Below are 13,421 nucleotides of genomic sequence, written 5' to 3'. Positions count from 1 at the left end.
AACTTAACATTTTCAAAAACTGCTGTGTCAAGCCTGAAAGGTTGGAACAAATCAATCTTTACCCCTCCCCCCAGGGGCTGGGTGTGGTTGCCGAGGCCCCAGACGTAGCAGCCTAGATTAGGACAAGCAAACAGAATTGAGTACATATTCCAAATCATGTTCATTGCCTCGGAGGTTATAATGCAATAGACATAATAGATCAATAAAGCAATTCTCATACCATACCCTGGTTTACACATGAGCATTACAACTGCCAGATAATTCCCCACATTCGGGAAAATATAGAGAGCTAGGTATAAGACCCAAAAAAACATGTTAAGCATCATAATGAATAGGTACCCTCTACAATACAAAATTGTAATTCTGACTTCTCTCAGTACCTTCTTGCTCCACGTTGGGCGCCAAAAATATGTTCTGGTTTGAAAGCAAAACCAGTGAAAGACTCCAAGTCAGAAATACAATTTATTGGGAAAAGAAAAAAAAAAGAAGACAAAAATACATGCAATGATACAAAAGGAAGACCACTGACAAAGTCAGAATACAACCTGACACCCCTTTGGCCAGCGTGATGGCAGCAGTCCAAATTGGAGTGGCAGATGTGGTTGCTGTGTCTTCTCGGAAACCTGTGGAAAGGCTGCTTTTCAGTCTAGAAATCCCTGGATTTATCCAGGTGGGAATGCCTAGCTTCTCTCCCTGGGCGGAGCATCTCACAATGGGCTGATGTTATTTTGAGTCACAAGGTGTGTTCTTAATCACCTGTTAAACAGAACTGGCTCCTGGAGAGCGTTATCTCTGAGTCATGTGGCAAGACATTGATGGGCCTATTAACAGGAGATAAGGAAAACTGTCCAGATGCAACTGCTACTCCGATGGTAATAGGAAACATCTTGGTGCTCAGTCTTGGACACTTTCCTAGGAAACAAATTTAGGCTCACACATACATTAATGAGAATGGCACCTTAGATAAGTTTGGTTTCAGATGAGGGAATAGCCCTGCCCCTCAGTTTGCTTACATTCACCAAACCTGACACTGAAAATGGTTCAGAGCTCAGGGGAAAGAGTGAAAGGTCTGTGCTGCACCTTCTTTGTTGACTGCACACTTCCAGCTTTGTTCAGAAAGTCAGGTGAACCTTATTGCTTCTGAAAGCATGTTTTCTTTTATCTGAGCTTTAGGTGGATGCAAATTATGACAAAACCTGTCAGGGTTGCTGCTGTGCCACAAACCAGGTAGGCAATTCCCAGGAATGGGTTACTTCCACTGCTCCACACCACAGTTGAAAGAATCACATGCTTCCTCCCGTTGAATCTGGTAACAGGGAAATCTGAGAGAAGGATGTTAAGATTTCACTAACAAAGTGTACATTATTTCCAGGAGAAGAGAAAGTAGTGGTTAAATGCTCAAAAAGCTTTCCAAGGCATAAAGAGTTTTGAGGTCTGCATTTGCTGCCAAAACTCCTTTAACTGATGATGTTTCTGCTATTCTGGATCCAAAAACCCAGCTGGTTTTTGGAAGGTAGTAGGGAGCTGGTGGTAAGAAACCCAGTTATTTTAGATACAGGCTTCCTGTGCATGTGGAAATACTTCCTTTTTTAAAAAAAATGTAAATTTCAGATTCATAATTTATAGGACTGCTACTGCATTAATTTTCTATGAAAGCTCAGTTGAAAATGAGCCTTTTTGGGAAGCTTATCATGATACTCCACATAGTCTCCGTGAGGGTAAGTGCTCAGCTCTACCTAATATATTGTAGCCAGAATGTTATATGAGTTTACCTTTCATCTGTCCCATGGAAGCTTTCAGAATAGAACCATGACAGAACATTTGTAACCACGTTTCTATCAGCTGAGAAAGAAGAGAATTTTATGGTCATGTTGACATAACTCCTGCTGACAAAAGGAGTGCTTTAGTCAGCAGAGTTCCCACTGTTGGCTGTGAGGGGGCAGTTGCACCAGCACAAAAGCTCCTGTCAGTCAGGACGTGGCCCAAATCCCTCGAGGGCTCTGATGACACAGGGGTGCTCTGCGCGGCTTCTTTGCCAGTTGACCACACAAATCCTATTCACTTCCATGTCACTGTAACTCTCTAGGAGCCTTAGGGAATCGGAAAGGATACTGTAGGAAATATGGAAGGTGTAATTCCCTGCTGGCAGGCCCTCTGTGAAGTGCCGAACCCGTCTGACACGCCAGTAGAGGTTCCTGAAGGTCGCAAAGGCCGACACTTGCATCCAGATAATGAAGTCGTTGTTCAAGTAACCATTGTTCCTCTCATCTTCCTTGTCTAACAGATACACTGGTTTCTGCCAGTAAGGAGGTCTGGCTGTCCCTGGTCACAAAGAGACAAAGCAGGAAAGACACTGGCAGTAAAAGCAGTGGTTGCTGAGATTCTGGGCCTCACACAACCAACACGGAATATGAGCTGTGGAAGAGACATAAGACACTGTCCAAAATTATATATATGCCAGATAACAGCATCTCCAAGCATGGCCACTCACCTCAAACACGAATTAACAGTTTAACAGTACTCAGGGGCTGCTACACATTAGAACCTTCAAGCACAGGAAAAACAAAGTGACTTGCACAAGTGAAAATACTGTTTATTCTGGATTCTTGTCTCTTTAGCAAGCAATATGTTCTCTATAATGAGGAGCTTGCTGTCATTTTTACACAAACGCACCTTTTTGCAGTCTAATGGCACAGCATATTTAGAATCTGTCCCATGAAAACAACTTAGATGATTAACTCTTGTATATTGCACCCAACTCAGCACTGCCCTGATCCACAACAGGCAGCTTTTAGCCCCAGTTCAATAGAGATCAAGCATAACAAGGAAATAGCCCTAGGAAACAAGTCTGAAAGAACTAGTGACAAAGACAACCTCTCATGTCTCACAACTGCCCAAGAATCTGCAAAGGCATGACGGAAAGATGGGACATGCAATTCTCCTTCACAGAGGTTTTCAACAGGAAAAAAAAAAAAAAGCAACTGCTTCCTTGCTTTCTCTGGACAGATTAAGCATTACAAGAAACTATAAAGAAGGGTGTTGATGTGGACTAACTTCAGTTTTCCAAAACCATTTTCTCTCAATTTCTGTGGTCACTGATTAGAAAAGTAAAAAGGTGATATTTTGGCTAAATGTGCCTTCTGCTCTCAGTCACCCTCTAAACCTTGCTTCTTCAACATGCTTTGGGAGATACTTCTCTCAAAGCTGATTTTTCTCAGAATGGGAGACACATGAAGGGGGAGACAGGGAAGCCATTGAAAAATAAGGACCACCAGCAGAACCATTCTTACCTGCAAATGCAGAAGAGAGATTGTATGACTCAGGATTGCAAAATTTCACATTTTTATCTGTCCACCAACTGTTTCCAGTCTTCAGCAGTGGCACTTGAATCACAGATGAGTTACGATTGTAAAAGAGATCAATAGTATCTGCAGGGAATACAATAAGCAACATTTGTGAGTCAAAGACAGTCATTCTAATTACCAGCATGGCTAACAAAAAAATGGCACGTTGAAGCATCTTTCAAGTGGATAGAAAACCTGAACATCCTGGATGTGTATGGAGCACTGCACATTTCATAAGAAGAACTAAGGTACTGGAGTTTTAGAACTTCTGAAGTTTTAAAGACTGAACATTTCCTACCAATCTCTGTGTCTGTTGTGCATGTTTCTCATGTCCATCAACTCCTGTGGGACTACCTTATTTGCAAATCACTTTCTGAGCTCTCTAGCTAGTTACAGAAGTTACTGTCCTAGCTAGTTTCCCCTAGAATTTCTTTGACAGTTGTCCCAAAACTTTGCTATACATGATGTGTTTTCAGGGACTAGGGTAGAGGTAAAAGCACACTCAAGGGAATCCAGTCCTTTGGAAAAAAATTTCCTTTAGTTCTATGCCAATTAGAGCTTGCTTACCAACTTTTACACAAACACTTTCGTCAATCAAAAACCATTTAGTTAAAACTGTGCCTAACCATGCCACCCAGTTTCAGTGGGTGAACAACACTTGTTTTTATCCATTACTATTTTCCTACATAGGTTAGCTTAAAATAAGACAAAAACATGATAGGTCTCATTAACAGCTGTGTAAACCCCTAGGCAGCCAATGGGATGATGGGCAGGGACAATCAGATGATACAGATGGGGAGGGGTTGCCTTTTAGGAGACATGAAAAGCACAACTCAGCTGCATAAGCTGTGTTCACACAGCTCCTTAAAGCTCAGACACACTCTTCTGGGAAATGATCATTCTGTGGCCTACCACACCCTCAGATGTTTGTCACCACTTCATTAACAGGAGCTGCAATGCTCTGACCTCTGTTGCTTGTCTTGACTCTCCCTCACATGCTCTAGAATAGCGTGGGCTCCCCACAGCTCGGCTCTGCTGGCCTAGTGTGAGCCCAGCTCAGTAAACCCCACTTCCAGGGCAGCAGGTGGGTAAGCAGGCAGACAAAAATCAAGTGGATCTAGAAGTTACTGAATGAACTGGCTTCACAAGTCCCCTGGTGTTGATGGCACAGCTGCTTGGAAAGAGCTGCTGCCTTCTCAAAACCTGCTGTGTGGAGCAGGTTAAAAAAAGGGTGAGAGCAGGGAGTGGTAAAAATTGGAAGACAAAAAATATTGGGTAGTGGAGAAAAGTCTGTACAGTTTTTTGGTTCCTTTTCCTTCCAAAGATACATTCTGAAATCTCCCAAGTGTATTCATAAGCATATTATGCTCACTAGATTACTACAAAAATCAAATCCAGGTTCAAATTAAGATTATGTATGCTTCCAGCATTCTAAGAACAAAAATTAAACCATGTAGATCCAAAGATCCAAAGTAATGTGGAGAATGTGCAGAGTCCCTCCTAAGCACATGATTGTGGGAAGGCAGAATCTGGGCTCTCCCATCACTGCACAAGAACGTGCTTTTTAGCAAGGAAGTACATGAAATCTATTGTATCCTTGTTCCTTATTTCAAGAGGGCCTAAATTCCTCACTCCTGCTGTCCACTCACATGGAAGAGGGCCTTAGAAAATGGGAAATAAGGCAGGGCCGGGTGGACTGGGCCAAGATTCTACCACCCCTGAGATTCACTCACAACCACAGGGCAGGGGAGAGGAGAAGCCATCAGCCCCACCTTGTTCCCACCGCCGGGGACAGGTGACCATCTGCAGGCCTCGGGTGAGATATTAACTCTGTCAGTGATTCAATCCTCCCTCCAGTGAGATAAGGAACAAAAATGCAGTCAATGTAGAAGAGCAACATGAAGACACCGAGGTCAGTGAAGAAGAAGTCAAGTCTCAGATGGGAGGGATGAGGAGATGCCTTTCATTTTAGGCTGAAATCCTCTTGTAAAGCTATGGAGAAATAAACTCTTTTTCCCTATAACACATGAAAGTATGGGGAGATGAAAGTGTTCAAATTGTAGATATCGAGCAAAGGCCTCCATGCTAAAGTAAGCAGATGTTAAAGTAGCTGAGATCCCATGAGAAGTTTGAACAGAGAAGGAGAATTATGAAGATCCTGTGCTCCTAGGAAGAAGATTATTTCAGATAGAGATAATGAGAATCTTTGCCTTTAAACAGCTCATCTTTAAAACAGTACCCCATAAGTGGACATGGCCCATAAACACAGCTGTGGGGAAAGCTTGGAAAAATGGGAGGGATTTCATGATTGCAGATTTCCTCAGGTGGCTGCTATTTGTGAGAGAGCCACAAGAGAACTGTTTTCTTCTAGACAAGTCTCCATAACATTAACAAGAGAGACTTCTCTCCCTAAGTAAACTGAAGAAAGATTATTCTAGCTGAGAAATCTCAAATTAGCAAACCAAAACCACGACACCCTCCTTCTAAGCACATTATTGTGGGAAGGCAGAATCTAGGCTCTCCCATCACTGTACAAGAACGTGCTTTTTAGCAAGGAAGTACATGAAATCTGTTGTATCCTTGTTCCTTATTTCAAGAGGGCCTAAATTCCTCACTCCTGCTGTCCACTCACATGGAAGAGGGCCTTAGAAAATGAGATATCTCCCTCAGTTTCTAAACAAGGGCCAAGTTACTAAATAGTAGGAAGCAGAGTCTGACATTCACCAGAGCAACACCACCAAACAAAGCCTTTTGTGGGAGAAAGTAGAGGTCTTGCAATACCAGGTCTGTCCTGGCCTGGGTAAGGGAATAGTTTCAAGAGGGAAAGGGGCAGAGAAGGTCCCATGTACCATTGAACATGCTGTTGGCAATGGCCCCACACGGCGCCATCAGGGTCCCGTTCCTGTAGGTGCTGAAGGGCACGCAGTTGCTCCTCTGGATCTGCATTCAAGGTCACACAACAATCAGGCACAGACACAGGGTTTGGTTTTAATTGGTGTCCTCCCATGCCTTCTTCTGAAAAGTCACTGAACAATTAAGTTTCCAGTACCTTTTGGTCACATTAGAGAGACATCAAATGAATGGGTCTGTAGTTCAGGAACACCTTCCATATCTAGCCACAGAAACTTAAGGTCTTCACCAAATTCTGCTGCTGACTTGCAAGCTCCAGACTACAAAAAACAGGTTTAGGGATATGCCATGGTAAAATGGCTACAACTGAAAATGTTCCAGTGAAGCCTTGGCTTGCCCTAGAACATCTTATTTTACCGTCTATTTAATTATTTTTTAATTCTGGGCTGAATTAGTGCTGGAGAACAGCAGATGTAGTTGGTCACATTACTGCAGGTCAAAAAGGGCAAATCTTAATGTGTGAAGATACAGAATGAAAAACAGAAGTCCACCCTCAGCTTTATCACATCTTTCCTACCCCATTTTATAAGAAACTATAAATCTTCAGGTTTCAACACAGAAACATTTTCAAGTAACTCTAATGCGTTGTGTATCTGATCAACACAAAAGCCAAAAGCAGCTGCATCTGGATGCAAACAAACAAGCTGACAGGACACCTGGAGAGTTTTAAGAAGCATTTTATAGAAATGAGGAACATGTCTTGAGAATTGTAAGGAGCATTTTATAGAAACAACAGATTACCATGGTACAGCCATCATAAATACTGAAAGGACATGTGGACTATGTGTATATTAAGAAATGCTATTTTTATGCCAAAGAAAATATGCTTTAGATTTGTAAGTAAAAGAACCTGAATGCCATGTTTGCCTTCTCCAGTTTCCTTATGCAGGTCTGCTGCAGGTGATGCTGTCTACTCCCTCTTTAGACCTCTAAATTGCATACTTAGAATGCTACATGACCACTTATTTCAGAACTAACCTTTTCCTGCTCCTTGCCCACTTCCAAAGCCAGATGGAAAAACTAAAGACTTAGAATAACTTAATTCCCTAGCCCTATAACAAAAGCACAGCTTAAAACACTTCTGGCGAAGAAGACTGACAACACAAGAGGAAAAGCTTTCTGTATATTTATTTGAAAAAAACAATGTATTTTTAATCAGCACTACAAGGTGCAGGTTTGAGAACCGCAACACAGGACTGACATCCTTTATTTACCACCCTTGCCCCCTTCAACCTTCCTCTCTTACGTATTGGGCATTGTGGCCCCAACAAGCATAAAAGCCGGGACCAAACACTGAAAATCTGTACTTTATTATTCCCTAGAGCCACCTAAACACACTTATGGCTCTGCCTAGTTGGCTCTCCATATGGTCAAAGGCACACCTGCTGGAAGTGCTGCTGATCTCACAACAGAAAAAGAAAATTTACATTTACATTTCAGCCCAACAGCTGTGCATCACTTCTTGAAATCATGTATCGATGGTGGTTCTGATAGAAGTTTTGCAGACCATAGTACATAAAAACATCACCCTAGAATCCAAGGATAAATCCCTTCAATAAGGAGAGTTCATGAAGGCAATGAGAAATCCTATTACTTGCTAAAAAACAGGGGAAGAGAGTACTCATTAAAATGTCTGTAACTACACCCTAAGCAATATAGCAGTCACGGGCTAGAATCTAATCTTTACCCAAACTGCAAGTTTTTATGTTTTGGCACAAAATTAAACATAATTTAAATCACCAAACAAAACCTGAAATAAAAATTATTGATTTTTATGTAAAATACTATACATACGTACATACATACATACATACACACACATACATATTTATATTTATATTTATATTTATATTTATATTTATATTTATATTTATATTTATATTTATAATTATAATTATTTTACTCAAGATGGCAGAGCTGGCCATGAACTTGCAATGACTATGAATCACACTGTATATTGTCATTTTCCATAAAAGAAGGTGCACAAAAATCTTCACATTAAAAGGAAAATGCTAGGCAGGCCAATCATGCATGAAAGGTAATTATGCAACTATAAAAAACCCATTACTCAGTTAAATTAACATCTCGTCTCGAACATCACTGTAATCTGAAGAATTACAAAGTATTTTAACAGCCTCCTCAATACTGAAGAATCCTAAAGTGACTTTAAATTGCACTATCATTTCAAGGGATCATTTATTCAGAGTATAAGATCTCTTTGGCAGAACATGAAGCATTTTAACAGTCTTAGTAACAGGACCTAGTAGTTTAAGGAAGGAAATGAAGGATACTTTTTCCAAATGAAACTTCAGAATCACATTGCTAGACTTGAATTGTTTCAAGGACCTTGCGGATTAGCAGCACAACCCTTGTCAAAATGACTACAGGGGTCTACTTATGTAAAGTGGTCAGAGCTTTAGATTTCCTTCTCACTTGAGAGCTTAGCTGGGCAGCACCAATCAATCCCAGGCCAAGGGCAAGGCTTTGCCTCTGACTCAGAGAGAGACAGAGTGGTCATCTCCAAAATCAAACACCATTTCCTCCATCCCTTCTTCTCCTTGGACATCTCCCAGCCAAGGAGCCTGGTCTTGGTTATAAATACCAAAATGAACAACAAAGTCAAAAGTGTAAAATTTTGAGCATTACATGTTCTGAAAAAGTACAAAGCAAATTTAGTCGGGAGCTCTACAGGACAAAATTACTGTCTTTTATCACTTAGGGATATAAGTAAGAGGTGGTACACAGTGACCTGAGTTGGTTTTTTGCACCCACTTACCAATATATCTTCCTTTAGCGTGAAATTGACAGAACAGTGGCATTCCTTATTCCAGTTAGAGGAATTTTCACGGAGCTTTGAACAATCTGAGCATTTATCTGAATAATCTATATGTCAGAGAAGTGAACAAGCAAATACATTGTCATAAAGGACATGCTCATAGGAAAAGGTTAGTGTTTTAGGTCCAAGGCTTCTCAGAGCTGTTCTCTTCTAAGTGACCCTGGACTGCCAAAAACATTGTTGAAAATGAAGAGGCAGAGTGAGGACTTGGCCTCAATGAACAACCACAAAATTTATCCTTAGTTTAAAGCTGGTTTAAAGTCTTTTGAAGACTGTTGCAGAACTTTCACAACTGCTCCTTGGCAAAGGAGTGCTGAGTGCAGAACACTCCTGCACCTTGGGCTGGCTGACCAAGTAATGCTTGACAAATCCCCACATGCATCACAGCCCACACCCACTGAACAGCCTGGGTGTAGTGCTGAGTGCTGGCTCCAAACAGGAGTCTATTCACAACACCACAGGTCTGAATAACATTTTCTGCAGGAGGGATTTAAATATTAGGGCATTTCAAGATTTTGCCCCAGCAAACATGTATGTTCTTATAGTACTAAACACTCTCTGAGGGATTTGCTTATTTCCCTTCAAAATCCCAGAAGATAATGACAACATTTTGGTATTAGCAGCCAGTGGCAGTAATTATCACCCATATTTCAGATATTACCACCCAGTTAATCACCGAGTGCTCTGATTTTAGTGATGACTGACTGCCTCTGAAGATTTTCACAGGAATACCAGCTGCTGGACACATGTCCAAGGCATGAAGCCATTGCTATAATCTTTATTCAGAAGCAAAAACTCAAAGCCTTTTCTCTCCAAACCTGGCCTGGTTTCTACTTTACAGAATATCAAAGAACACCACTCCCAAACCAACCTGTATTTTTCTGACGCTGTTTGCAGACAGGACAAGGCAGACTCCCACAGTGAGGAAGAATGCCCCTGTCAGAAAGAAGCTGGGGAGCACAGATGTAATGGTGAGCTGGGGCTTCCAAGCTGGCAGCCTCTGCTGTTTGAATGCACTGTTATCTGGACACCTGGAAGGCTGGGCTTCTCCTTCTCTGGGAAGAACACTTGTCTTGTTTTTCATTTTCTTCTCAGTGAGAGAAAGGAGTAACATCCTTGTGCTGGAGAGTGTTTCAGCTGAGATGCTGTCTTTATTGTTGGGAGACTGTATTCATTGTTCAAACTTGCATTATGGTGAGGAATTACTTATTAACTAGATCTCTCTCTTCCTTGTTTTCTGTATTTGTGCCTGGATCCCCATGATCAGCTTGTACCAATCAAGTGATTGTGTACTTTGATCAGGGTGTCCAGTTCATTCCTCCTGGAAAAGCTTAGGTATATTTTTCCTGCCTCACAGCTCATTAGGATTCATTATGACTTACTAATTTGCAGGGATACTGTCAACTATACTGGAATTTCTGTGTAATTTCAGATGCATTATTTCATCTCCATTCACTTCCATAGCTGCCCAGCTAACAGGCATGGCATACAAGGAAAGGAGTTCTACTCCAGTTGCACTGGATTCCACTGGGGAGGACTGCAGGTGCTGAGACAGCACTGGACAGAGAACATGGCTTTGGAAGACCAAACCAATTTTCTTAACCTATTACATTCATTGCTATGGACTGAGATGCAATTAAAGGTTTTAAAAAGGTTGTGTGTTCTTTATCATAGAAGGACAACTCATTTTTAAAATATCCAATTTGGATCAATGGCTTTCCAAGATACTGATGATTTCCTCATCTCTATTCATCTTGTTCTCTGAAAAAAAAAATCCATCCATTCCCTGCTATCCACAATGACAAAAGAATCACCCAGAGATCACCTCATTTTAATTTAAATGGACAAACATAAGAATACTTTTTGCACAGTTCAACAGTTTAACCAAAATAAAATCTCAGTATAATATACAGATAATTTATCATATAAGAGCAAAAAGCAGCATTTGGCCAGCTCTAGAACAGATAGGTGAAAAATACTTTATTAACATGTTACTGAAATTCATACTTTTTCAAAGACCCCCAAGGGCAAGTAGATTACCACTCTCATGAGAGAAATATATGTCTAATTTGAGACAGCACAAGGAGGGAACAGAAAACTGAGCTGTGCAAAGACTTTCACACCCATATTTGCTCATCTTCAAGGTCTTAATAGTGACACGTAGTAGTACATCTAGCAGGTGAAAGCGGTGTAACTCTGATTTCAGTATGACATTGTTCCTGCAATAAACATAATACTAGAACTACAAACACAACTTCTGGGTTTTTATTAAAAGAAAGCTGAGAAAATGTTCCAATGTGCCTGCTGTATTGAGACCTCTGAAAAGTCAAAATTCAGTTGCAGGCAGGATAATAGCAAAAGGCAGCTGCAAATTACTTCCTTGTTGGTAAACTCATTAAAAGAGTCCCAGCTTCACAGATCCATCTCTGCACAGCTTTATAATACTCTTCTCAAGTAGGTCAATTGTTTCTTTCTTTATCTGAAGAAAAAAATCAAAGAAAGCATAAGAAGTTACTGATAATGATATAATTATTTATTTACTCAGGCACCTTACTATAAGACTAGAAATTAAAGAAGAGATTCCTATACAAGCTCCTCTAAAACATTTCCAGTTTTTAAAACATCCATCCTTTGCCCTGCAGCCCTGAAGTCCCATTTCACATGGCTACAGAAAGGTTGTTATTGGCAGAGTTGATAAAGCACACCACAGCAAAAGGCCCATCCTGGGCTGCAGAATCCCTACAGGACTTTCCAGAGTAAGAACTGGCATAAAGCAGATCAAGGGCAGTGCAACAGGCACAGCCCTGTCTGTGACTGGGACACCTGAATGAAAGTGAGCAGGAAGGTCAGGTTTGCCTGTGCTGTGTACAAAGTTCTTTGGTTTATGACACTGATATTGTTGTAGCTTATGGCTTATCTAAAGATAAAACAAATATATTACAGAGTAAATACTGACTACATATTTCAGAGGGAACACAAGATTCTTTATCATCATGGTTAGTCCAGGGTTTCCTTACAGCTCCCTCTTACCACTTACAAATCACTTGTTTGCAGGTTTTCTCTCAGGATTATATTCTTTCGTGCCTCCACTTTGCAGAGAAATAAATGATGCAAGAAAGCCCAGTCAGCCTCAATTTCAGACTGGATGTGCTACACAAAGGTGAACACAGTTATCTTTCTATCACTAGTCCATTTCTCACAAATCTTCTATTTTCATGATGTCTGAAACTTAAACTTAGCGTATTTTCAAATTTACTGAAGGCTTAGTGTGTGTATTGTTTGCAGACAATACAATATTGGGTTTTGTTGAAAAAAAACTTCACTTGAATCTTAGGAACAAGTAACTTGAGTTGAGACACCTCTGTATTGCCATCAACCTCTGTACAAAAAGCTTTCAAAGCAGGAAGCTTGTCCTTTGGTCAGACCAAAAATTATAGAATCCATTTTTATTTACACCTTTATGATTTACTTCAATTCCAGTGTGCCAAGATAAAATCTGATAAACTCATTTACTCCTCCTGTGGTTTCTTTGGGAGCTTTCTATTCATTGTTTGGGATGAATGAAGTGGGAGACACAGAAACAGAGAATGAAAATTTCCAGCAGCATTAACTAATGAGATGCTGAGGGAGCTGACAGAGCAGTGGATCAGGGCAGCATCCCTTGTGTGGATATGATGGCATACAGAACTGCCATGTGGAAAGATCCACGTGTTTTAAAATTAATATATTTATTATAATAAAAATATATTATTATAATAATTCTATTCTAATATATTATTAGAATATAAATATAATTCTGTGTATAGAATTCTTCACTGAACATCAGGTGACTACAAAAACAGTAAGTACAATGGACATGTGCTTCCAACTGTTCTTGCTTTCTGGTTTAAACACAAGGAAATTTAGCAATGTTGCATCTTAAATATGCAAAGAAATTATTGATAATTGAGGTTTGCACTGAAAATAGGCCAGCATGCTGAGTTATTCATTTTAAGTGTACAATTTTGCCTCCATAACTAACACAGGTGAAAGAAATGTACATCGAACAGACAATTCTCTGTCTTTGGTACTGTATTTCCTCTCTCTGAGAAAACTTATAACAATTTATAGCATGTATTTTACATTTTCTAGACAATTAGAAAAGCTGACTAAGACTGTATTCAATATTTGAAGTCCACCAGTTGCTAGAACATCCCATTGGTTTATATGTGGTGTTAAGATGCCTTATCACCAAAACATTATTTGGGTGTCTTTTGCTGTGGACATTCCTTATACATAAATTTAAGGAATCTGCCTGATGTCTGCAGTGGGATAAATACCTGCAAAATACT

At 40.3% G+C, this 13,421-nt stretch overlaps 2 protein-coding genes across 7 annotated transcripts in view; both read right to left on the bottom strand.

The window, feature by feature from the left end:
* Positions 1-1,131: 1,131 nt before the first annotated feature.
* On the bottom strand, positions 1,132-10,264 carry LOC128783952 (cell cycle control protein 50C-like). The gene is given in 7 exon segments (XM_053935151.1): positions 1,132-1,322; positions 2,113-2,322; positions 3,291-3,428; positions 6,194-6,284; positions 7,682-7,783; positions 9,031-9,137; positions 9,958-10,264. Coding segments are annotated over 7 exon segments (1,086 nt in total). The 5' UTR covers positions 10,205-10,264.
* Positions 10,265-11,055: 791 nt separating this feature from the next.
* The window catches only part of CMSS1 (cms1 ribosomal small subunit homolog), a 221,382-nt gene continuing 219,016 nt past the window's right edge, over positions 11,056-13,421 (bottom strand). For all 6 annotated transcript variants that reach the window (XM_053932653.1, XM_053932635.1, XM_053932645.1 and 3 more), the window contains one exon: positions 11,056-11,569. In XM_053932653.1, the coding sequence (XP_053788628.1) occupies positions 11,486-11,569 (84 nt within the window). In that variant the 3' untranslated portion in view covers positions 11,056-11,485. The remainder of the gene's footprint in view (positions 11,570-13,421) is intronic.

The sequence above is a fragment of the Vidua chalybeata genome, chromosome 2, assembly GCF_026979565.1.
Source record: "Vidua chalybeata isolate OUT-0048 chromosome 2, bVidCha1 merged haplotype, whole genome shotgun sequence".
NCBI classification, from domain to species: Eukaryota; Metazoa; Chordata; class Aves; order Passeriformes; family Viduidae; genus Vidua; species Vidua chalybeata.
The sequence above is the reverse complement of the archived record's forward strand: the minus strand, read 5'-3'. Positions and strand labels throughout refer to the sequence as shown.